Source organism: Lytechinus pictus, chromosome 9 (assembly GCF_037042905.1).
Source record: "Lytechinus pictus isolate F3 Inbred chromosome 9, Lp3.0, whole genome shotgun sequence".
NCBI lineage: Eukaryota > Metazoa > Echinodermata > Echinoidea > Temnopleuroida > Toxopneustidae > Lytechinus > Lytechinus pictus.
The window spans coordinates 27,273,198-27,301,160 of NC_087253.1; the positions used below are offsets into that span (position 1 = coordinate 27,273,198).

The 27,963-nt window shown below is 36.3% G+C and overlaps 1 protein-coding gene across 1 annotated transcript; it reads right to left on the reverse strand.

The window, feature by feature from the left end:
* Positions 1-1,203: 1,203 nt before the first annotated feature.
* LOC129268481 (SCY1-like protein 2) lies at positions 1,204-27,911 on the reverse strand. The gene is made up of 13 exons (XM_064104433.1): positions 27,822-27,911; positions 27,336-27,535; positions 26,701-26,749; positions 24,665-24,781; positions 23,412-23,537; positions 21,756-21,932; positions 18,951-19,073; positions 17,627-17,740; positions 16,546-16,678; positions 15,946-16,064; positions 15,012-15,112; positions 14,443-14,542; positions 1,204-2,199 (listed from the first exon to the last, which is right to left on the reverse strand). The coding sequence occupies exons 1-13, from the start codon at positions 27,894-27,896 to the stop codon at positions 1,204-1,206; spliced, it is 2,430 nt and encodes an 809-aa protein (XP_063960503.1). The 5' UTR covers positions 27,897-27,911.
* Positions 27,912-27,963: the final 52 nt, after the last annotated feature.

Below are 27,963 nucleotides of genomic sequence, written 5' to 3' on the forward strand. Positions count from 1 at the left end.
CAAGTTTCATGAACTAGGACCATATACTTTCTAAGTTATGCTGTCATTTCAAAAACTTAACCTCAGGTTAAGATTTGGTGTTGACGCCGCCGCCGCCGCCGTCAGAAAAGCGGCACCTATAGTAGTCTCACTCTGCTATGCAGGTGAGACAATAAAAATGGTTACTCGGCAGAAAGGTCAATGAATAATGAATACATATACATTTTTAATTTAAAAGAGAATCTTAATCATAATCTAAATGTAAGATGGCATTTATCAATGCTCAGTACAGTTTCACAAAATAGCTTTATTTCGTGTTGTGGAATTACATACATAAAATACAAACTAATAATCAGTGATTATTCTTTTACACAATATACAAATAAATAGATACATACAATACATGTATATATATATTGCAAAATAAATACTAAAGATTTCCATGTAAGATTACTCTCTTCCGTGAGATCACATGTGATTTCAATAACTTTCCCACTATAAATGTACTTTGAAAGTTTTCAATAAAAAGTTTGGCTTGTCTGATTTATCCGTTATGAATAGGTTTTGTCCGTCGGCCAGTGGGACCAGGGACCCATCTTACAAAGGGTTGCGATTGATCAAATCAATTGCAACTATGGATAGCCAGCAAAGTCAACAAATAAAATATATGTTTGTTCAAAAAAAAATATTGATATAAATGTATATCCATAAATTCATTGATTTCTTGACAATTTGGTGTGTTCTCCTTTGTTTACAAAGGACAATCTGCAAATTTTCTGTAGAAAAAATTATGACACTGACGGATTTCCATAGGGTTACGCTTGATTGGATCAATCGTAGCTCTTTGTAAGATAGGGCCAAAGTCTTTATGAAAGTGACTTGATGCAGGGGAATTAACTCTCATCCTACAATGAAAAGGTCGTAGGTTCAAATTCCATTCCATGTATTCATTTTATTTAATACCTAGATAATGTAAATGGGTACCCAGTAGGAGAGTGCTGCTGATAGAATCCCAGCGCAGCACTGACCAGCCAGGACAAGGTGTACAGTACTTAGATGGCCAAAACACCAACAACTCCTGGTAGACCACCTTCCTACTTAGATCCCATAAGATGTAATCTAATATTATTTCTTCAGCTGTAATGTAACTGCATGGACTAATAATATACTCTAATAATAATAATAATAAGAATAATAATACTGCATCTATCCATAATACTGCATCTATCCTAGGAAATCCAGTAGGTTGTCCCCACCAACAGCCTTCTGCTTCTGTTGACTCGTTGCACCAGTGCTGGCGAAAGGATCAAATCCTGCAGCCATTCCCGTTCCTTGTTGCTGCATGGTTGACCCCGGGAACAATCTTTGACCGGTGCCCGCAGAACCTCCGCCGTAATTTACCATCATGCCTTGCTGTCCGAAGGCACCTTGTCCTTGATGATTCATGTTTCCGAATGACCCCTGACCCATGCCTCCCTGCAACCCCTTACCAAATGTCGCCTGGGCCATGCCAACTTGAGGTCTCTGGAAAGAGTTCTGCCCCATTGGAGGGTTAGCAGGGTGTGCGGGATTCGCCGAAGACATCTGATTGAGCGTCCTGTTGGACTTCTGCGACTGGGACGGAGCTAAGAGGGAATCGAACGGTGACATGTCAATGTTCTTTTTCGCTTGAGACGGTTGGCCCATTTGAGGAACCCTCTGTGGCACGTTACCGACCGGCTGCGAGAGCAAGGAAGAATTTGAAAGGCCCATTCCCCCGGTCCCAACGGCACTCCCTGCAGACATAGAACCTGATGGGGAGTAAGGTGAACTGTTCATGCTGCTCATCCCGCTCGACAGAAGACCAGTGTTTCCGCTTCCACCTGTCCTTGTGCCCATACCCACACTGTCCACTCCCGCAGCCTGGCCTTGACCCTTACTCCTGGAATCCATCAGTGACCCCGTCAGATCCTTGGCAGTAGACCTTGACGGTTGCTTCACAGCATCTTCAGGCTGGATTGCCTTCTGATTCTTCAATCTCTGTTGGAATTCCTGCTCCTTCTGAAGCCGTTGTTTCTCTTCCAAGCTCAGGGAGACCTGGGACGGACGTACAGGAGCAGGGTCTGGTCTCTTGCTGGAGGAGCTGTTTGCTTGGCTGATAGAGCTGGATGGGGAGTATTTCTCGATCACAGGGCTGCTCTTTCCGTTTGTGTGACTGTCCAAACCAAACATCTGGTCAATCTAGGAAATTAAGGTTTGACATTTTATTAAGTTATGAATACATGTAAGTGTGATTAGTTTTTTAAAGGTCAAGTCAACCCCAGAAAAATGTTGATATGAATAACAGAGAAAAATCAAACCAGCAAAACGCTGAAAATTTCATTAATATCGGATGTAACATAAGAAAGTAATGACACTTTAAAGTTTTGCTTATTTTTCAAAAAAAGTGATATGCACAACTCAAATGAGAAAGCTGATGATGTCCCTCACTCACTATTTCATTTGTTTTTCATTGTTTGAATTATACGATATTTCATTTTTATAGATTTGACAATGAGGACCAACTTGACTGAATAATACAGTCTTAAACAATGCTCATTCCATATGTTCAGGGAGGAATTAATTGTTGTTTCACTTGACAAGGAGGAGAAAAATAGAACATTTCCTATTTCATATAATACAAAAGAATTAGTGAGTGAATCACATCATTGGTCTCCTCATTTGCATACCGACCAGGATGTGCATATAACTGTTTCGTGAAATTAAGCAAGACATTCTTATAATTTAGAAATTTCAGTTTCATAAAGACAGAATTTTCAAATTAAGACATATAACTAAGTTAGGCATTTATCAAATTAGACGTTTAAAGGTCAAGTCCACCTCAGAAAATGTTGATTTGAATCAATGGAGAAAAATCAGACAAGCACAATGCTGAAAATTTCATCAAAATTGGATGTAAAATAAAAAAGTTAAGACATTTCAAAGTTTTGCTTATTTTTAACAAAATTGTTATATGAACGAGCCAGTTACATCCAAATGAGAGAGTCGATGATGTCACTCACTCACTATTTATTTTTGTTTTTTATTGTTTGAATGATACAATATTTCAATTTTACGAATTTGACGATTAGGACCTCCTTGCCTGAAGCACAAAATGTTAAAATAATGGGATTCCATGTGTTCAAGGAGGAATGACACTTCATTTCACATGACAATGACGAGAAAATCAAAATATTTCATATTTCATATAATAAAATACAAAACAAATAGTGAGTGAGTGATGTCATCAGTTCCTCATTTGCATACCGACCGAGATGTGCATATGACTGTTTTGTGAAGTGAAGCGAAACTTAAAAATGCCATAACTTTCTTATTTTACATCCGATTTTGATGAAATTTAAAGTGTTATGCTTGTTGAATTTTTATCTTTTTATTCAAATCAAGTTTTTGTTGGGGTGGACTTGTCCTTTAAGTTTTATCAAGTTCAAAATTTAGATTTAGACATTTTACTAATTTATACATTTAATCAAATGAGATTATTAAGTTTTATGTTAGAAAACTAAAGTTGACATTTTACTAAGTTTGACATTGAATTAACAAGACTTTTAAGTTTAATTAAGTCTGAAATCTGAAGACATATTATTAAGTTTGATTTTTAATTAACTCTTACTGTGCCAATACGAATACCCCTTGACTGCCAGGGGTATTCGATGGAATCCTAAATTGACCGAAACGTGAGCAGCGACTGATTTTAAAACGGTCATAATTTTTTACCCGTACGTTGTATAATAAAACTTTCTACACATGAAATGATGCATGGTTCATGGGCTTTATAATCGTGTTATTATCTTTCATATTCGTGTTTGGAAAAATTGAGAAAATATGTAATATTTTACATCGTTTTTTTTCAATAAGTAAAACCTAGAAAATAATGATTTCATGAACATTTCAAAGAGTAAATAACCTGAGGAATTGTAGAGATACCAAGAAATTACGAAGATAAAATGAAAGTTCAATGTTTAACCTTTCAAATGACGTATCTATTTATGAAATTGAACAAACAGAAATAACGAAAAAGTATGCTCTTTTGAATGAAATACTATTTTGCTATTCAAGTTATTTCCTCTGAAGTACGAGAGAGTATGTATAAAGGCATTGTCTTCGATCAAGTGACCAATCACAGCACAGCTGCGATCCCCACGCAAACACACACAATAATATATTAGTGCCATGTATCTTCAAAGTGCGGCCAACCATACCCTTTCATTCGTGTAGTCTTCAAAATAAGACTCTGTAATTTTTTTTATTCGTATTGTAAAAAACAAAGTTATTGCCAGTCAGAAGGAGACAAAATATAAAAGAACTAAAGATGATATATTGAAATATAGATAAAGAGGGGTCGGACAGATTCAATACTTACAAGTTTGGGGTATAAAATCCCACAAAATAATATGGGCGTTCTTGGCAAAGTGCACAGAAGTAAGAAAAAAAAAGTTTAAATTTTTTTGTGAATCAAAGAAGAGGGAATGCAGATCAGTTACAAACAAAAAAATCAATACAAATTTTCAAAAATAAAATAGGCCTATTTGTTCTCTATTACTGGTCTGACCAAAGTAGCCACCTGTTAACATTCTACATGAGTACATTCTTTTGTTCATGCCACCAAGTCATGAACAATAGATGCCCAGACTCTCTTTCATGAGGAATCTCTAATCCGCGCTCCCTCCTGACCTATTATCTAAAAGAAGAGTAATTTAGCACAGGATGTTCATAGAAATCGGGGCTCACGCGTGTCTTTTGATTTGACTTTTGAATACTTTCAAAGGTTCCGGTATTGATTTCTTATGGGTGACCCAGGTAAAGAGAAAACAATTTGCCTCCCTACAGAAAAATCCTGCATCCGCCCAGGGCCTCCCCAGCTCGTAGCACTATCCATGGTAAAAGAAATAATTTGTTCAGATAACATAGTGTACAATAATATGCGTGGTATAAAGAATTGTAATATTCAACCCGTTAGGGAATGCATCCATATTGTATTGGCAGCGTGCACCCGGCGAGCGTACGCCTGCACACTCTAAGACGGGATAATAGCGTCGGCCAGCGGCAGCTAGCTGCGATAATTAAAGCACAATAGAACTCACATCAGCTCTCGCAGCTCCCCCTGTGCCTGCTGCCGCTCGCTGCCATACTTTATAATCCATTGGATTAGAGATTTAATCCCCAGCTAGCTGTATCTAGCGGCAGCTCGCTGCCGCTAGCTGCGCTGTAGATATCTCAAACGCTGCCGCTGCTCCCCATTTCTATCAAAATTCGCAAAGGCAATCTCACGTACCCCGCGCCAGCCACGACTAGCCTTCAATAATTCCGCGGCTCGCTCTGGAAGAGTTGACATATACGTCGTGGTGCCTGTACTAGCTAGTTCCACTTGTCGTGCTGTTTTACTTCGAATTATTTTTTTTCTTAAGCATGATAATGAAAGGCGTTCCTCTTTTATGTTCCTAGCAAAGCATGCATGCAAGCACGCTCTATATTGGAAACGACTACAGCTAGCTAGTATATGCTCGGCCGCATCGTGTCGCATGGCGACCGAGTACAGATCAACAACCACGTGCGCACGATGTGATTATGACAACAATTCTCGATCTCGATATTAAAGTCGCGATGGTTCTTGATAGTTTCCGTTGTCAACGAACTGAACTGAAAATTAACACTATCGATAGAAATACTGCCGATTTCGAAAATGTTGCAGCTTGTGAATTGAGATTGACACAGAAGATTCACACATGAAAAATAAGTTGAATTAATTACTTTTTTAACGTATGATTTTGGGGCCGGATACTGATGGATAATGCATTACACGCCTATTTTATCCCGTTTTATCCGAACGTCAACATTGCTTCTTAGCACTGACAACAAAAATATTAATTCTTGAGCATGAAAATCAAGAAGCGCAAGACCAACCGTTCGTTTTAAAAGAATATTAATGATCGAGCAGTTGCACGAATGGTGCCCATGCATAGTTTTTACCTCTATTGAGGCCATAGTTTGAGACATCTTGGTATGAATAGGCCTATATCATCCAACTCGCCGGATAATGTCCACCAAGAGCGTATAAATAGAGTGGTAGGCCTATTCATCTTTGCCATGGGAAGATATTAATATCTTTTAGAGGCCAGATAAAATGAGACAATATGAATATGATGCCCGAATGTAACTAAATTAGGGCGAACTATGATAGCAACGGCAGACTAAGTTTTGGAGAATGATAATGACGCCAAATCATTCAACACGCTAAATCGCAAATCAACAAAATGTCTACTTCTTTTTATTTTGTTTGACATCATGCTGCCTTACTTTTTATGTTAATTTGATATACTTCCTTTTATGTTATTTTTGTTTTTATGTTTTTGACATTTTGATTTTGTTTCTGACATCATATAATTTGTTTGGGTATATTTGTTTTTTGTTGTTGTAACTTTTGCCGAATTTTTGATATTGTAGGCACTCTTGATTCTTGAAAATTATTGGGAACGCAATCTGCTTCTGTGGGACTTTATTGGAAAAATACGCGAATTGTATTTATTTCAGGAGAATAAGAGTTTACATTGGGAGGTTTTAATTAAGTTTATATAATTTATTTCCACTTCAAAACAATTTCGAAAATACGTCTCGAACGATCGTGCATTATAATCTAAGATGTCGAGTACTTTTATTTCAACGTATTTCCCTTTCTGACTTTATTGGAAAGATAAGCGAATAATATTTATTTCAGGATAAATAGTTTATGGTATCTGAAATAAATTCTATATAATTTCCACCTCAAATAATTTTAAAATACGTTCCGATCGTTCATGAGCTGATCTGAGACGTTGAGACCATTATCCAATGTATTTAGAATTTAGATTTCTGACTTAATTGAAAAGAGACGTGAATTGTACTATAGGGTTAGGAGGGTTTTTAGGAGAGAGTTTATTCTAGAAGGTAATTAAATCATTTCAATATAATTTCCAAATCAAAACAATTTTGAAATAATTTCTGTCCCGAACGATTTTCAATTAATCTGAGACGTTTAATTCTTTTTATTCAAACCCTTACCTTTTACCGGACCTAATAAACCGGCCAAAGTCAACGATCAGCACCATTAGCGTACCAAATAAGGGGGGGGGCAGACTTCCCCCCCCCCTGACGAGTCACAGCACATGCAAGTGACGTATCCCTGCCCCCCCCCCCCCCCTGACGAGTCAAAAGTGATACCTGACGGGCCATAAGTGACCCCTCTCCTAATGTGAAGACCTTTTTTTGCTTGTCTTTTTTTTCTGGCGCGAAATGTCATTTACTTGTGGTTCAAGACCTTTTTTGTTTGTCAAATTTTTTGGGGGGGGACGAATTTGCACCCCCTTTGAAAAATCTAGGTATACGCCACTAATCAGCACTACTATTTATACCTCGGTCACATTTGCTCTACAGCGGCTGTACGGCGAGTCGAAAACAGCCGTTTTAACATTTTTGAACCAGCTGCAAATACATGGTTTGTATTTAAAAAAATGAATAAACGGCTGTTTTTTATTCGCTTTACGGCTGCCGTAGATCAAACGTGACCGAGGTTTAAGTCTCGGCATAAAAATCAGTGCTTCTCAGTATCAAGAATATTCAATACTGTATTTCTAGGCACGGGATTAAATCCGATCAGCCTTTCATCCACCAGTTTCCTATAGTGCGCTAACAATTCCCTAGTGACGCTAAAGACCACACGCAGAGTGGGGAGAGGGATTGCGGGGGCGTTAAGGGTCGAATGCAAATTATCGCCCATTATCATTAACTTTCAAAGCTAGACAAACGCCGTCTTTTGATCGCTCTGTATCATTTCGAGCAGGAACAATAATAACAAACCGGATATGTGGTTTAGTAGTCCATTTTTTTTCTTATTAAGAAACATTGAATGAAGAAAAAGAAAACGCTTGGGATCCACAGATGACATCCCCATACAAAACATCTTACTTATGAAAAAAAGGGAAACTGTATGATACTCATTGTAACTTCCATACTGCAATATTTGATGACCCAGTATCATTTTAGGTCTATTTTTTAAGTTTAGCAACATTTTGTGAATAAATAGGCTAGGGCCTTTATACAAATAATGGGAACTGATAGATGTGACGATCCTTTTTTGTGCGCATGTGGTTATTCAAATGAGGAAACTCTTCACCCTCTATATTTTGTTATGAACATGATGAATGGGTGCTACTGCGTATTTCGCGAACCAATTCCATTAGATTGTTGGATGCATGGAATATCTCTGTCGTTCTTTGATTTTCGCCATCATTTCCGATTGATGTTGTTTTGAGGTGCAAACAATTCAAGATAAATTTCATATATCTTTAGGACTGAATTCATGTTCTTTGAGAACATAAATGACACTTTCCCCGACAATATCGGAAAGACAAATGAAATGGAGTTACAAACATCTCAAATTAATGCACGATCGATCGTGCATGATTTGAAATTTAATTTGAGTGTAAACGATTTAAATTTTCCTAGATGGACGAACCTATGTTTTGTCCGAAAAAAATTAAATTACTTATTTTCCCGACAAAGTCGAAAAGGCATTTTTTTAATGGAATAAAAGTCGCAAAATGTCTTATTCTTGATCCAATCCAGCATGAGATGAAAGTATTTCAGTATGGAATATCGAGTTAAAAGATATCCTCTGTCAATAAAAATATATTTGAAGACTTTCGATGTGGAAATAATTGATTTTTGTAGGATTATGAATATCTATATCTTCCAACAATATACGATTGTTGTTCTTGATCCGTCCCGTTATAAAATGATGGTCGACTTCAAGAAAATCGTAGATATACCTATACAGAGTTTCGATCTAGATGATACTTCTAAAAGGTTTCGAATCGGAAAGAGATCCGACCCGACATAAAATGGCGGTATGAAGTTGACAAATATCGAGTTCATAAAGATCTTAAATCATCAAAAATATACTTCTGAAGAGTTTTGGAACGGAAAGAATCTAATTCTCCCTACGCTATAATATCTACATCTTTTAACAAGATGCAACCATTGCTTGTTCTTGTTCCGATATGAAATTAAGTATAAAAAAGTTACTCCTCCCCCTAATCAAAATTACACTGCTGCCGCCCATCCTCCTACCCCGGATGACGGGCAAGGGGATTTAAAAATATAGTAATGTACATAAAATAATGATCCGCATATATTCATACAATTTGCGTTCAGAATTTTATATTGCTCTAGATGCACATCACAAGGCGGTAAATGAACGTGGACTGAAGAAGGGACGATATGTTCTATTTCCACTCCATGCAGAATCATTGCCATGTTCGTGCCATTTCTAGTTAATTGATGCATACGCAATTGTTGATGATTATTTTACATCTCTAACAATTTTGTCCAAAAAGCGTCACTTTTCTCCTGTATCTAATTTGTCAACAAAGTTAGAGCTGCAATGCTTTTATCCTTTCAACGATAAAATGCAAAGAAACAATAGATTTAATTCCCTATAGAAATTAGAGCTATTGTGACAAGTTCGAGCAACTGGCACTTCGTCATTTCACAAAGGAGTGATTAGTCCTCATGATCGAATTCATTGAGCCCGAGCTTCATTGAAAACAGTTGGCATCTCGGTTTTTTTTTGTCTGGACGATCTTTGTGCATTTCTTGGCAAAAATAACTATTACAAGATTTCTTTGAACAGGAGTGAAAGCAGGAAGCCTGACCAGGTTGACGTTATTCCAATAAACCCCAACATGAAACTATGAACAATGAGCACGCAATAAACAGACGAACATTATATTTCAAAAGTGTTTCGGGTAATTATGATTTTTCAATGTAATTTTAAAAATCGCGAGAGCAAAAGAAAGTGTGAAAACGGAGAAAAGCAAATAGAATGAATTAAAGGATGTTAAAAAAAAAAAATGTGAAAAATAGAACATGAAGATTTAAAGAACGGGATTTTAAAAATAGCGACCAATTAAGCCGACATTATATGTTTTGGGTAGTTGGACATCAAACATGTGGTGGGGGGGGGGACACGTCCTTCCAAAAGTCAGTTAAGCGTAGAGGACTCAAAATTGCCATACATGTACCTCCCTGCTCACCCCCACCCTCTCCCCCAACAAATGGAAGCTTTATTTCATTTGATTATTTACGAACGTTCTCACTTGTCAAAACTATCAAAATTGTCAAGGATCTGCCTTATAGAAAATTCAAGCGCACTTCGTGTCGTGTTCTCGTTCTTGCGCCATTTACAAAGGCCAAATGAAATTTGATCTTAGTTATATAGCAATATAATGAGGCATATCTCTTAAAGTAGCTGAAAAGGCGGCAAGGCATTGTGGCCCCGGGCAAATCTAGGAGTTACACTCATAAGTGCCCACATGAGTATGGACTTGGTTTTATACCCCCCCTATTTTTAAGTTTATCTTTCTTTTAATTATGTTAACAATTTGCATAGATTTTGTATCCCCACGCCGATACAAAAGGTAAGTTAGAATCAAAGTAATCCCGCCTTCTAACAAGGTATTCTGTTTGGATGCCTATTGACATTACCGCCCTAAAAAATATAATTGTACATAATAATACCATAGAGCTATATATACTTTGTTGATTTCAACGTGCCCGGGATTTTATAGGTCTAATAAGTTTCGACCCCCCCCCCTTTACATGAATTCGCCGACCAAGGGCAAAAAAGTAGAGACTCCACAGGATGTTCCTTCTTATCCCCTTTTAAGATTAACTGCATGATTAAGAAATACCTAACAAAGGTGCTGTTTAAGTCATTAAAGATCAAAGCGTCATTTTGCTTTCACCATATAATGCGCGGCGAGTTCTTTTCAAAGAAAGTATCCGACTTAGATTATATTGATTAATTATCATTGAAGGGTCATGGGCGTAGCGGACATAAATATTCTGCGAAAGATCCTGCTCTTTTCATTGCGCTTGAGCGTTTTTCATTAAATTGATTAATTGTGTATACATGTACGTGTATGAAAACAGTCATAATGAATTGCGAAGAAGCACTATTATACTCACCTGCTGCGACCAAATTCAATGATTATGTAAAAATGAAATGAAATTACTTGAATACTTTTGCATGAAATATTATGGCATAAAATCACAAATTTTGTAATTTGAACCATCAAATTAATGGCAAGGTGAATTATATCATTCTAAAACAGGAACAAGCGATTATCGTACATTGGTGGAAGAAATAGTTAATTTTTAAGCAGGGTTAATTAGATATATATGAATCCTTCCACCTTGAAACGTACTAGAAGTATTTCTTAGATCGTTTATAAGACAGTTTATGGCTCAATATTTCGCACATTTACACCTTCATTTCGTGTCGGAGCAGAAATAAACAAACAAGCTATAATCGTTCATTGTTGGAAAATACCGTAGATTATTGCAAAAGGAAGTCAGATGCTTTCCGCCTCATAACTATTTAGAAATCTGCTACCCGTTTTATCTAAAAACATTCCAAATATTTTGCTTCATTTCATGTCGGGTCGGATTCAAGAACAAGCTATCATCGTACATTGTTCGAAGAATAGAATAGTTATTTTATTTCCGCGTTAAATAATCTAGGACCCGTGTTATCTGTCAATATTCCAATATATTTTGTTTTATTAAATGTCTGGTCGAATTCAAGAGCAAGCGATTATCGTACATCGTTCAAAGAAATACGTAATTATTTCGCAAGTTTAATTATATGAATACAAATCTTTCCACCTAAAAACGGACCAGAATTATTTCTAAACCATTTAAGACACTTTTAGCTAAACATTTCATTCTTTTATACCTTCACTTCGTGCCCGAGCGGAAACAAACACACAGGCGATAATCGTACAATGTTGGAAAATACCATAAATTATTACGAAAGGTAATTAGATTCTTCCCGCCTTAAAACTATTTAAAAGTATATTTAGAATAATCTACGACCCGTGTTATCAATTAACATTCCATGTATTTTGTTTTATTAAATGTCTGGTCGAATTCAAGAACAAGCGATTATCGTACATTGTTCGAAGAAATACGTAATTAATTCGCAAGTTTAATTACATGAATACGAATCTTTCCACATTGAAACGTACCAGAAATATTTTTTAAAGTTTTTAAGACACTTGTTAGCTCAATATTTCATTCTTTAATACTTTCATTTCGTGCCAAAACGGACCCAAACAAACACGCAAACGATAATTTTACATTGCTAGAAGATTCTATGCCCTATTTAATGTCGGGTCGGATTAAAAACAAGTGATGATTGTACTTTTTTGGAAGAAATAGATAATTATTACGTAAGGGAAATAATATAAAACTCATATCAATATGAATCTTTCCACCTCGAAACGTACAAGAAGTATTTTGCTAAAAATCTAAGAGTCTTTTTAGCTCAATATTTCATAGTTTAATACCTCCATTTCGTGTCGGGCGGACAAGAAAAATCGCCGCATCGGTCGCGCACATTTCACCAACGGAAATATAAAAAAGCACATCATTTGAGTACGAGTATTCGCTTGCAAGTTGGCCGCGTGCAAGCTGCGAGAAGCGGCGAGAAGCTGCAAGGATAAAATCTAGGATTAGATTCTTGTTAATCTGCTTTAATCTGAGCAGCGCGCCGCCGCTAGCTGCGTCTAGCGGGGAGATACATCCTGTTCACTAATTACCGCAGCGGGGGTGTGCTCGCCGGGTGCACGCTGCCAATACAATATGGATGCTTTCCCTTATCATCATTATCATTTCCATTTCTACTCTCTAAAGTCGATTTAAAATCCCCTTGATAGTGACGTCAATGATGCAGCAACTAACAGGTCGGTCTAATCGGTTTTGTTAATGTATCCCTTTCTTTCTTTTCCAAAAAACATCTGATATCACTTTATAAACTCCATTTACTTTTTCTCTGACCAATGGTTTGATTTAGCAAAGGAAAAACATCCACCTTGAAAAAAAATAAATCTTGAGACGAATAAAGCGGCATTATCGGCCGTTTTAATTATTACATTTATTTTTCTGGTTCTTCCTATTTAATTCGAGGAAAATATTGAACGATTCATCTTTTTTTGAGAAGTTTGAATATGATATTGATAAGCATAACAATCATTTTTTAAATGATTTTGGCTATAAAAACACAAACGAATATGAACCGTTATTTACCTGATCTTAAGTTTATGAAGAGAGAGTTTGGCTGCAGAAGGAATGCAATTGATATGATTACAACAATTATTTTTGAATAATAATCATGATGATGATGATGATAATTCTGATGGCAATAACATTAATAATAATAAAAAGAAGGTGAAGGAGAAGAATAATGATAATAATAACAATAAAAATAATGATAATAATGATTATGATGATAGTAATACTAATAATGATAATAATGATAACAATAATAAATGAATAAATAAATAATGAGTGTGATTATTGCAGTGCGCAGACGAGAGTTGGAAATGACAGCCTTCTTTACTCATATATTTATAACGAGAACATTTTTGTGAGAATGCTAAAAACAAAGTATAAGACCTTTCCCCCGCCCCCTCCCCCACCCCCCCCCCCAAAAAAAAAAAAATATCTCCCAAACCGTGCACATTTGCAGGCAGAAAAAGCCTTGACACAAGAATACTACCATACGGGCCTGCAAAAGACCCGATCGATAGCTTATGAATATTCATGTAACAATAGCGAATGGGCGAGTAGTGTTGGGTGAGGAACATCGTACCGCTCTGTCATTGGTCAATTCCGAGCTGAATGCCTTCGCACATTCGCCTTTGCTCTGCCCATAGAAGTATGTGTATTGCTACACACAACCGTTATATCACACGTGTCTATAGGGGAAATCTTGATTCAGATCGCGGCAATATCCGAAATCAACTCTTCAAAATAATGATGCAAAAATACAATTTTACTCAAAAAATGTCTATGTAAACCACTATTTTTTATATGATAAAATGAATTGTGAATTAATTGCCAGTATAACAACATTAAAAACACAGAATATGGTGTTGATTTTCTGGCTGTAAAATTGGTTAAACAAAAAAAAATATTCTGGCACGTATACGTGCCAATGGCACTAGAGGGCTAAGGGCACGCATAGCTGCCAATGGCTCTTAAAGAGTTAAATTAGACTATTCAGTTTTATCATGACAGAAATTTAAAGTTAAAGTTTGACATTTTATTTCAGTGCGTCTCATCCAGTTGTCAAGTGAGATTAAACATTTCACAATGAAATATGCCAAAATTCTTTCCTAAAGCAATCACATTCCAAACAGACTTTAAATCAATTTTATCAACTTTTATCAATTTTCCTGTTAAAAACAACAGAAGCCAACCAAGTGATATGATATCTTATATGTTCCTTTTCAGTTTTAACTGGCATGCAAGAGAAAAAAATCCAGTCATTTAGAAGCTTTTGTATATCATAACACTGTAATACAGTTAATATTTTTTTCAACTCACTCCTGCCCCTCCAGAAGTATTGCTCTCCCCTCTCAATGACAATGGAACATCTCCATTTCCTTGACTGGTTTGTAGCTTCTGGGCAAATTCCACTGACGTCCTAGGGGTGTACAATAAGAGAAATGTATCATTCCAACAACTCTTTACACTAAATCCAAAATCTGCCTTAAATCCTTCATGGAAAATATCCATCAATTAACACACTCTAGAACTAATAATATAAGTGTTATTAATCCTTATTTCATTTACCTTTTTTTCAATAAACATATTGATAGAGAAAAGGCTTTTAAATTACTGAATCACTAAATATCTTGGAAATTTTAGAAAGATTAAAGTCTCACTAAAATCATACTTCAATTCTGTCAGAGAAAATGAGTTCAATAATATCATTACTGGGCTTAAAAGCTTTAACTATAGTTTGATATATTGAACTTATATTCTCAAAATCTTCTTTAATATTTCAACTTCAAAAATAATAAGAAGGAAAGAGAGAGAGGGGAGGAAGGGAAAGATTTATAGAACACAGACATGGTAGTGTAGACGTGATATATAAATAATTTTAAACATACTTTTGTTCTTCTTGTAAAGCGTTCAGTTGTTCCAGTTTGACTCTTTGTTCCTTCTCAACCAATTTGATGAGGTCTCTTATCACTGACATGTATGCATTAAACTGTGATACATAAACAAAAGAAATGGTACCAATCTCCTTATCATTGACATGTATACATTAAACTGTGATACATAAACAAAAGAAATGGTACCAATCTCCTTATCAGTGACATGTATGCATTAAACTGTGATACATAAACAAAAGAAATGGTACCAATCTCCTTATCAATTACATGTATGCATTAAACTGTGATACATAAACAAAAGAAATGGTACCAATCTCCTTATCACTGACATGTATGCATTAAACCGTGATACACAAACAAAAGAAATGGTACCAATCTCCTTATAAGTGACATGTATGCATTAAACTGTGATACACAAACAAAAAAATGGTACCAATCTCCTTATCAGTGACATGTATGCATTAAACTGTGATATACAAACAAAAGAAATGGAACCAATCTCCTTATCACTGACATGTATGCATTAAACTGTGATATACAAACAAAAGAAATGGTACCAATCTCCTTATCACTGACTTGTATGCATTAAACTGTGATACACAAACATAAGAAATGGTACCAATCTCCTTATCAGTGACATGTATGCATTAAACTGTGATATACAAACAAAGGAAATGGTACCAATCTCCTTATAAGTGACATGTATGCATTAACTGTGATACATAAACAAAAGAAATGGTACCAATCTCCTTATCACTGACACGTATGCATTATTGTTACTAAATTTTGACCAATTATCATTTCAACGCAAGGATGTGCTATAAGCTCAATAAAAATCTAATTAAAAAATCTCATAATTCATTTTGGTCGACTTATTGTTGGTTTTGGGTGGCAGGTCGTATGATGTTGATGAAGTTGATAATCTTACCTGATTTAGATTGAGGTTATTATCAATGGAGAGTGGGAAGAGGAATGGTAGTAACTTAGTGGCAGCGACATCCTTGCTGATTCCTAGCTTCTTATGGGTCATAGCCACTTTGATGATACCTGAAACAAAAGAAAGCATGTCTTTAGTCATTTGGCAAGTTTGTTGTGTGAATAATACATTACCATGGTAATTAAGTAATGTATAGCAGTGATATAAGTAAACACATAAATTAATTTCCGTCTGCAAAACTGCATTGCTTCATAATTCTATTTCTTTATCATATTATTCCATTAATACATCAATGCATTACTCTCTTCATGAAATAGATAGAAGTGGAATGACACCATCAAGGACAAACCATTTACCTAAGATTCCCATCAGAACAGCCGGGACTCTTGATGATATCTGTAGAAGGATATCATCAAGGACAAACTATTTATCCTTGTGCTTTAGCCAAGACTCGCTAGTACCCTTACAAACCATTTACCTAAGATTCCCATCAGAACAGCTGGCTCTCTTGATATATGTAGGATATCATCAAGGACAAACCATTTATCCATGTGATCTAACCAAGACTCGCCAGTATCCTAACAGACATACCTAAGATTCCCATCAGAACAGCCGGCTCTCTTGAAGGTATCTGTAGAAGGAGTGGAATGATGTCATCAAGGACAAACCATTTGTCCATGTGCTCTAGCATCTTGCCCAGGCTCACTAGACATCCCACACGAACCTGATCATCAGAAAAGAGTACACCAATGGGTTCATAAAGGTTAGTATCTTATCACATCACTATACATGCAAGGATTTCCCATTGACGCATCCTGGTATAAATATCTGAAATACAGGTACAGCATTGCGATGCCATCTGATGCTTTATGAGACAATAACATGCTGAAAAGGGCTCATTTTTATACTTTGTGTACAGAGTCTGTAGGAAATGAAATTCATAAAGGGTAATCATTTTTTATTCTAATTGGTTGCCCCCCTAGTCCAATTGGGTTTAAAGATCGTGGAATGACAATGGGCAATTCCATAGGTTGGTGGACATGAGCTCAATGTGTCTTTGTACTGAGTAACCACTTTATCTGCACCCCTAGTAAAAACCATGTGTTCTTTATTTTTGAATCATATACAAAGTTTGTCTCCTTAATATACTTTTTTGAAATGGAAATAATCAACTTTCATGAAAGCCTTGTATGAGGACATTTTTCACTTATGTCGACTTTTCATATTATGCATGTCCAAATCATGTAATATGAGTAACCGACACATTTCAAAGATTTCCCAGGAGCATAATAAAATTTCCCAAGTTTTGTTTTTATACAAAGGATAGTCAGACTGCATACTTTGTTGTGATAAAAAGATGTTTAGTTCCTACGAATAATAATGGAGTTACAGCTCCAAGTATGAGTCAAGGTATCTCCAAATATAACGTGAGTAACCGTGGAATAGCCCCAATACAGGAGTAGTTAAGTTCTTGAGCTGTCAAGGTGACTATGGTAAATGGCTTTAACTAAAAAAAATTCCATGAAAAAAAAATTACTTAACAATTTTGTAGATTAGGTCGGGGGCGATAGGTGCAATGGCACGGTCATCGACCAAGATTTCAAGGGGAGCTTGGAAGGGCCCCAACCCACCCTGCCATATGATCTCCTAAAATACTGGGGTTAATACTCACCGCCAGAAGGGATGTCTCCAAACAAAGTTTCTTCATTCGTGGGACTATGGAATGTTTTATTGAATTATACTCTATCATCCCAGCAAATGTAGGTAGAATATTTAGACACAGCTCCTGAAGAAACACATTGAAAATTAGATAGAAATATCCAAAGGCCTAACGGTGTCATACCCACAAATAATTCACCATAGACACATATTTCAAATGGCAGGAAACAAAAATACATATAAAATAAGGATTATATTAGGGGAAATAAATGTTCACTACCATAAGACAGGAAATTTATCTTAGATTTCATATCTGACCATCAAAGATATGTTGACAGATTCATTTTAGAAAATATATGAAAATGTATCTTGTGACGAGATCTCATTCATCATCAGAAACAATTAAATTGTTCAAATTCTTCCGCCAGTCAAACAGTTCTAAAAGTAAAGTTATATTTCCTCCCCATTTGGGCAAAGAAAGTTCAGTAATGGCCCTTCCAGGAAACAGTGTTAGATGGTGAATCATATGCAATACACTTTTGTCAATCAATTATATTAAATGAAAAATCTTGTGAATGGCTTGGGACAAAGTAATCTCTTTTGTTTTTTTGCCTTCTTTTTGTAATTAATAATGCTTCACACAAGATATAAACATGACATCCATTTGGAAAACAAAGGAGAGCACACACATTTGTAAAGAAGATGGATGGTGCAAAAGTAATGATCATAGTTAGAAAACACTTTCAACTAACACATGCATGGTTCTCCATAGTTGTGATTAATCGGATCAATCGCAATTCTTCAGAAGATAGGGCTATTCTTTGATAATCTATATCTGGGGGCCGTTTCATAAAGCTGTTCGTAAGTTAGGAGCGACTTTAAGAACGACTAGTGATCCTTTCTTAGGCGCTAAACCATCGCCAATTTATTATACCGTTTACCACAAGAAAGAATCACCAGTCGTTCTTAAATTCGCTCTTAACTTACGAACAGCTTTATGAAACGGCACCCTGTGCTAAAAACAATTCTAAAGCCCTATAGACCATGATGCATGCATATTTAGAAAACATATTGAATGGACATAGGAATTTTAGATATATTTGGCTTTCCATACTAATATTATTAATTATTAATATTAATTGGACCAACTGTTACTTTCTTCATATTAGATGAAGCTATTCTGCGCTAAACTGAATCTGAGCTGAAGACGATTCTAAAGCCCCATAGGCCATGATGCATGCATTTTTAGAAAACATATTGAACGGACATATGCATTTTAGATCTATATCGCTTTCAATAGTTGTCACTGATCGGATCAATCAAAACTCTTTACTAACCTGTATCTGTGCTGAAGACGATTCTAATGCCCTATAGACCATGGGTAGAACATGATTCTTGATGTCATCTGAGGGTGTTTTGGTCAGTAGGAGTGTCATCCGTTGCATGAAGATCAGCAAAATCTTTAAAAAGAAACAACCAAAAGAGATACATCAGCGGGGTAATTTCACAAATGTACGCGATTGAGTTCTAACAGACATACACTGCATCCCACGAAAAAGGAAGAGATAGATTTTGCAATCATTAAAGGGGAATGAAACCTTGGAACGAGTAGGCTTGTGTCAAAACAGAATTAAAGAATAAGAACAAAGAAAGTTTGGGAAAAATTCGACAAATAATGAGAGTTATGAGCATTTTAATCTTGAAAACATTAATGCCATGGAGATCCTCCCATTGGCAATGTGACAAGGAGGTATGATGTCACATGTGAACAACTTTCCCTTTGATGGACAATAAAATACCCCTAAAATGTCTCTTTTTGCTTTTTCTTATGGCAATACAAACTCTTCATCCATGATGTATTCTTTAAAAATATATATTACATGCACTCCTATAGAAAAGAAATCACACATGATCTACTGATAGATGTGATAAAAGGCATGTTAAGTGAAATATATACCGGTAGGCCTAACTGTTACTTAAAGGAGAATGAAACCCTTGAAACCAGCTGAATCAATATCAAAGAGAATAATAAAAGAAACATATTGTTAAAAGTTTGAGGAAGATTGAATGAATAATAAGAAAGTTATGAGCATTTGAATATTGAGATCACGAGTGCCATGTAGATCCTCCCATCGGCAATGCGACCAAGATCTGTGATGTCACACACGTACAACACCCTCATTACTTTAGTACTTATTTCACTTATTTTCTCACTTTTATAGAGTCTATCACAAGGTGAGGCGTTCTTAATTATGAGATGGCAAGTACAGAGGTTTCACAACATTATATCATTGATGAATCATTTGTCATATGATTAGAATGAGCAAAAAGATATGTTTGGGGTATATTTTCAGTGTCCAAATGGGAGAGTTGTACATGTGTGACATCACAGATCTTGGTCGCATTGCCAATGGGAGGATCTCCATAGCATTAGTAATCTAGACATTAAAATGCTCATAACTCTTTTATTGCTAGTCCTATTTTACTCAAACTTTTGTTGATCTTATTCTTTGATTTTTCTGCTTTCACAAAAGCTAACTCGCTCCAAGAGTTTCATTCTCATTTAAGTAATGCAGGGATGCCACTAGGTGTCCTCCAAAAATACTGAAACTTATCACGGGCCGGGACAGTGGCCAAGAAAAAAAATTAGAGGGGGGCCACCTTACATTTTGGGATGGACACAGGTAAAAAATTGGACAAGCAAAAAAAAATTTTTTTAGGGGGGGGAAGGACCAAGTGGCTTCTTACCTTGTTGTGATCGATGACTTTGAACTTTGAAGTCGAGGTGTGAGAAACTGACGGTAGTTAATTGTTGTGTGTTTCTCATAGAACGCTAGACCAAAAAGCTTCAGTCTCTGTATTTTGGTTGTTAAGCTGAACCGCATTGGCTCCACAAACCAATACATGAACTGAAGAGTTGTTGGCCCGTAAATAAAGACAACGTATCAGCTAACCCAGCTAGCTAGCTGATATGTAACCCAGGGAGCTACGGCCCGCTTCCCGGGCCGGAGTTCCCTGGGTTCCGTGACAGCATGCAACATGTACCATTAGATCTAACATTCAGCGGAAACGGAAACCGGAAACATCTTTGTCGCACTGCCAATATGAGGATCTCCATAGCATTAGTGATCGCAATACTCAAATGCTCATAACTTTCTCATTATTTGTCTGATTTTTATCAAACTTTCTTTGATCTGTTTCTTAGATTTTTATGTATTCACCCAAGCTATCTTGTTCCAAATGTTTCTTTCTATCTTAAACATATTTTTAATATGAATTTGATACTTATGGTAAGAAAGAAATCTCATCTTTAATTTGAGACCAACAGCTTAGCAAATCATTCATGCTTGGCAGGTTACAAACAATAAATATTTAGCCCTATCACTTATAATTTGTGCACAAACGAATCCACTCTCATTTCAGGGATCAGTGAGCAACTAAACAGAGAATACAAAAGAAATTTTAATGAGCCAATCGTCAAATAGGCACAGTTGTCGTATCACAAACAAATCTTGTCCAATTTATCTGTGCAAACTGATTTCAACATTAAAATTCTAAACTCCTCTTGCTCATTAATGCGTGTGAAGTATTTGTCACATATTAGGTATCAAAATGTAGAAGAATAATCAAATTATATGATGATGCAAATAAAATATCATAATTGCCTTTTAAGAAAAAAGGAGTGGGAGTCCCAGTTTCCTTTTTCGGAAACACACTGTATATCAATCAGATAGGATATTTATTAACATCTGGGGCAGACCTTTAAGGGGGAAGTTCACTCTAACTGTAAGTTTATTTTTTTTACAGCAGATAAATTTGAGAAATATATTGGTGAAGGTTTGATAAAAATCCTTCACAGTCTAATAGAATTACGACGGCTTATAAGTTTTTAATATTTTACATAATATGCGAGGAGCTTTCCCATATCATATAAAATGAAAAACCCGCCCTAAATCCTAGTCGATAAAAAGAAAACAATTGACGCAAGACCGGTTTGTATAGTCTATGACAGCATCGCAGCCATGGTTCATAGTATTCTTCATCAGACGTATTGCTAACGTTTCAGACTCATAATGGCAAACAAAAAAGCTGCAGCCTTGCCGAGATCATGGGCTAGGTTTTCCTGCCATCCTACTCCTTACCTGAACAGGTTCTTGCATCTTGAAGACATTCTTTAGGCTTGGTAAGACCAGCTTTACATACTCCTGATCAGAGCATTGTTCAGCGATTAACAGTACATTGGGAAGGACAAACGGCACCATGTCAGGATTCATGAACTCCTTACACAAGCATGGTAGTATCCTCTGCTGCACAACCCTCTAAGAATGAAAATAATAATGACATGACCATAAAAATAATAAAATTAATAATAATGATCATCATCATCAGAGCTGCCAACCTGAAAAAGAATATTTCAGTATTTTTAAAGTTGAAAATCAGTATTTAGGTGAGGAAATCAGTATTTAAATAAAAATACCACAGGACAATACATAAAGCTGAAACTTTAGAAATCAGTATTTTACATTAAAATATCAGTATTCTTCTCACTTTTCAGTACTGAATACTGAATATCAGTACTACTTGGCAGCTCTGCATCATCATCATCATAATCATCATCAACATCATCATCAACATCATCATCAACATCACCATCATCAACATCATCATCATCAACATCATCACCAGCTTCATCAACATCATCATCAACATCATCATCATCATCATCCTCATCATCATAATCATCATCAACATCATCATCAACATCATCATCATAATCATCATCAACATCATCATCATAATCATCATCAACATCATCATTATCATCACCATCATCATCAACATCACCATCATCAGCATCATCATCATCATCATCATCATCACCATCATAATCATCATCACCACATCATCATCATCATCATCATCACCACATCATCACCATCATAATCATCATCATCATCACCACATCATCATCATCAACATCATCAACATCATCACCACCAACATCATCATCACCACATCATCATCACCATCACCACATCATCATCAACATCATCAACATCATCATCATCACATCATCCACATCATCATCATCACCATCAACATCATCATGATCGTCATCAACATCATCACCACCACCACCTCATCATCATCACCACCACATCATCATCATCATCAACATCATCATCATCATCACCACATCATCATCAACATCATCATCATCATCACCATCAACATCATCATAATCGTCATCAACATCATCACCATCATCAACATCATCATCATCATCACCACATCATCATCAACATCACCATCATCATCATCACCATCAACATCATCATAATCGTCATCAACATCATCGGTACCACCACCACCTCATCATCATCATCATCATCACAATCATCATCAGTACCACCACTATCCTCTGCTGCACAACCCTCTAACAAAGAAAAAAAATAATGATGATGATCATCATCAAAATAATAGTTATCATTAAGCGAAAACGCATCCACTAATGACTGGTATTGAACAGTTGGCAAAGTACTTTATAACAGAAACATGCTAAAGCATTCAAAGCAGAAATGCATCAAATACCTTCATAAAGTGTTCACTGATGTGCTAAATTCCAGTAACCTGCTCTATTCCATTTCTGCGTCCTGCTATGTAAGGCAGGCTTATATTTTGTTTTGAAAATCACCTATCCTATTAAAAGAAATGAAAGCTTATTTGAACAAATTTATCCATTAGGTAACCATGAACCGGTCTATTGTAAAACCCTCCATCCGTCAAATCCGACTTACCTTGGGAAGAGTTGAGATTACTTTTGGAAGACCTTTGAAGAATTGAGCTTTCTGTTTGCTTTCTTGTTGAAACAATGAGTCAACGTACTGGAGCGTCATTGCGCCAACGTCATCAAAATATGGAATCTAAGAATGAATTCAAATAGAATGATTGCAACAATGTCATCAAATATGAAATCTAAGAATGGATTCTAATAGAATGATTGCAACAATGTAATCAAAATATGGAATCTAAGAATTAATTCAAATAGAATTATTGCAACAATGTCATCAAATATGAAATCTAAGAATGGATTCACATAGAATGATTGCAACAATGTAATCAAAATATGGAATCTAAGAATGAATTCAAATAGAATGATTGCAGCAATGTCATCAAAATATGGAATCTAAGAATGGATTCAAATAGAATGATTGCAACAATGTAATCAAAATATGGAATCTAAGAATGAATTCAAATAGAATGATTGCAGTAATGTCATCAAAATAGGGAATCGAAGAATGAATTTAAAAAGAGTTATTGCAGCAATGTCATCAAAATATGGAATCTAAGAATGACTTCATTAAGAATGATTAGACCAATGCATCTACACATTGGAGAGTGAAGATACCAACGTCATAAAAATATGGAATACGGATGGCTTGATAAAATTGGGGTTTAAACCAATGACAGAGGGGGAGAGGGGGGAGAATTGTAAACATTTGATATCGCACATCATGGTCGCACTGCCAATGGAAGGATTTCCATTACATTTGTGACCTCAGCATTCAAATGTTCACAAAATTCTTATTTATCAAATTTTTCTCACATTTTCATTGATTTCGGCAGATTGCTTTACTCACTAATGTGTAGATAAGGGCTCATATAAGTTATACCAGGGCTCGACATTAGCAGTGGCCTGGTGGCCCAGGGCAACCAAAAATGAGAGTCGGGCCACCAAAATTCTGTAAAAGCCAACACTTGGTGGCCCGGTTTGGCTACCAGAATTTTGATGAATTGTAATGTTTTCTATTGTTTCAGGGCAACTAGATTTGCTTTGCGGGCCACCAAAAATATGAAATTAATGATTTTGGTGTACCGATTGGGCCACCAAGAAAAAAAGTTAGTGTGGAGCCTTGGTTATACCATGCCAAAGAGATTCTAAGCTTTACATTAATAGGTCATTTATCAATTTCATTTGTGATTAAGTCATGATAAAGAAACGATGATTCTTGGTTTCATTTTTCATGGGGGCGCACTTTACTTCTCTTACCTTGCCGAGTTGATCAGCGTCTGGTCTGATGGTGGGTGTCGTACTTAGTAACATCTTCACATACTCTTTTAAACCATCAGGAAGGCTTGATAATAAAGATATATTCAGACTTCGCAGCTGAAAAATCAAAACAAGAAGGATATTGATAAATCATATTTCCATTCAATATGCTTTATGCAGGTCAAATCCACAGTAATCAACAATTTTTTACTCTATATCACAATAATAATAATAATAATAATAGTCAGTTCGTGTACAGTGCATAACACATTATGAATAACGTCTCTATGCACTTCCAAAGGACTTGGATATTATTACCCGGCTTTAACTCATCAAGCAGCATCACCACCACCACCTCATCATCATCACCACCACATCATCATCATCAACATCATCAAAATCATCACCACCATCATCATCATCACCACCGTCATCATCATCATCACCACATCATCATCAACATCAACATCATCATCATCATCACCACATCATCATCAACATCATCATCATCATCACCATCAACATCATCATAATCGTCATCAACATCATCACCATCATCAACATCATCATCATCATCACCACATCATCATCAACATCAACATCATCATCATCACCATCAACATCATCATAATCGTCATCATCATCATCATCATCATCAACATCATCAGTACCACCACCACCTCATCATCATCATCATCACAATCATCATCAGTACCATCATTATCATCGTCATTTTCACTAGCGTACCTACGGGGGGTAGTCAGCCCCAACCCATGCAAAGTACGTATCCCTGCCCCCCCCCCCCCTGACGAGCTTGAAAGACCTTTTTGCCCCCCTGACGAGCTTGAATACCTTTATTGCCCCCCCCCTGACAAGCCTGAAGACTTTTTTCTGGTATGAAATCCTGTGATTGAAGACCTTTTTTTTGTTTACTTGTCAAATTTTTTGGCGGACGGTTTTGCCCCCCCCCCCCCCTGTGGAAAATCCTAGGTACGCCACTGGTCATGTTGCTGTGTGGCTGTTGGATTTGGTCACTTTCTATAATCACCATCATCATCATCACCACCATCATCATCATTATCATCACCATCATCATCATCATCACCATCACCATCATCATCATTATCACCATCATCGTCATCATCATCACATCATCATCATATCATCATCAGCTTCATCATCATCATCATCACCATCATTCGTCACCATCATCATCGTCATATTGCTATGTGGCTGTTGGATTTGGTCATTTTCTATAAAAAAAGAAATGGGAGACATAACCAGGTAATCATATAAAAACAAAAGAAAATTTGAAAACACCATAACAAAATGACACTACATGATAGAGAGAATAAGTGCAGCTATCGATCTAAAAATACAAGAGGAGTGCTTTATTCCTGATCTTTTTAAACTATATACAGAGAGGGACTAGTAATTGCAAGTTTACATTTTAAAAGGCCAAAGTTTTTCACCCAAATTCAAACTTGTAGAGCTGCTTGGGTGATAAAATCCCCTACCTCAAAGAAGTGAAATATATCAGATGCCATGATACTATACAATGTAATGGTCCTCACTTAGACATGGCAAATGCCTTTTAAAAGAACTTCATTCTCTGTAAAAATATAGCTGGGGCCTTGGGGCCGTTTCATAAAGCTGTTCGTAAGTTAAGAGCGACAAGAACAACTGGTGATCCTTTCTTGTGGTAAATGATATTCACCATTAATGTTCATTGGTGATTATTTAGCACGTAAGAAAGGTTCACCAGTCGTTCATAAAGTCGCTCTTATCTTACGAACAGCTTTGTGATAAATTTCTTTAACATTCATCTGACTTGCAGGAATATTAGGTGGTGATGAGAAAGGATTTACAAAGTCATGTGACTTTCTGGTTGATCAGGTGGTTATAAGGAAGGGAAAACAAAGTCATGTGACTTACTTGGTTGATCAGGTGGTGATGATAAATGGGATAACAAAGTCATGTGACTTAGTTGATCAGGTGGTTATGAGGTTCAGGGAAAACAAACTCATGTGACTTACTGGTGGATCAGGTGGTGATGAGGAAAGGAAAACGAAGTCATGTGACTTACTGTTGATCAGGTGGTGATGAGGAAGGGATAACAAACTCATGTGATTTACTGGTTGATCAGGTGGTGATCAGGAAAGGAAAACGAAGTCACGACTTACTGGTTGATCAGGTGGTGATGAGGAAAGGATCACAATATCATGTTATGTAGTGATTGATCAGGTGGTGATGAGGAAGGGACAAAAATGTCTGGATAATCAGGTGGTGATGAGGTGGACAAATAAGTCACATGACTTACTAGTTGATCAGGTGGTGAAAAGGAAAGGATAACAAAGTCATGTGACTTACTAGTTGATCAGGTGGTTATGAGGAAGGGAAAACAAAGTCATGTGACTTACTGGTTGGTCAGGTGGTGATGAGGAAGGGATAAAAAAAGTCATGTGACTTACTGGTTGATCAGGTAGTGATGAGGAAGGGATAACAAAGTCGTGTGACTTAGTGATTGATCAGATGGCGATGAGGAAGGGATAACAAAGTCATGTGACTTACTGGTTGATCAGGTGGTTATGAGGAAGGGAAAACAAAGTCATGTGACTTACTGGTTGGTCAGGTGGTGATGAGGAAGGGATAACAAAGTCATGTGACTTACTGGTTGATCAGGTGGTGATGAGGAAGGGATAACAAAGTCGTGTGACTTAGTGATTGATCAGGTGGTGATGAGGAAGGGATAACAAAGTCAAATCCAGGTAGTTTCCAGGCTCCATTACCATTCAAGATAATACTTGCTGGTGATATATTACCATGGACCATATGAACATCATTGTGAAGAAACTTCAAGGCATCTGTTAACTGTAAAAGAGCAAACAAACAATAAGTCATGTTCTACAATGTATCAGAAACACAAAACATCAAAATATTCAGAGATAAGTTTTAATTTCAATTTTGTTTCCTATGATATCATACTACTGTAGCCGAAAGATTCACATTTTTTTTTCAAATCATTCCCTATGTCAATGTACGATGCTATCTGAACATGTCATTCAAATTCTGTTATTTCAAAATAGTGTAAACATATAAATTACAATTTAGTGACAAGCATGTGTAAATTACTTTATATTGACGGCACATAACCCACCTGTAGAAAGCCATATTTGATCTCGACTTCAAACAATTTGTGTTCTCCAATGTCTGGTGGTATGGGCGTCGGCATGTTGTCATGGCAACCTAATATATTGGCTAGGCTGGCAAAGACAGGCTCTGTAGCAAACGCCAGGCTT

Excerpts from the sequence above, each read along its gene's own strand:
- LOC129268481 (XM_064104433.1), bottom strand. The coding sequence starts at position 27,896 with ATGCCGACGCCCATACCACCAGACATTGGAGAACACAAATTGTTTGAA. Across the intron at positions 26,750-27,335 it reads CATCACCACCTGATCAACCA|TAAGTCACATGACTTCGTTT; the intron begins GTAAGTCACATG and ends CCTGATCAACAG. Across the intron at positions 17,741-18,950 it reads CGTCTTCAGCACAGATACAG|GAGCTGTGTCTAAATATTCT; the intron begins GTTAGTAAAGAG and ends GTGTTTCTTCAG.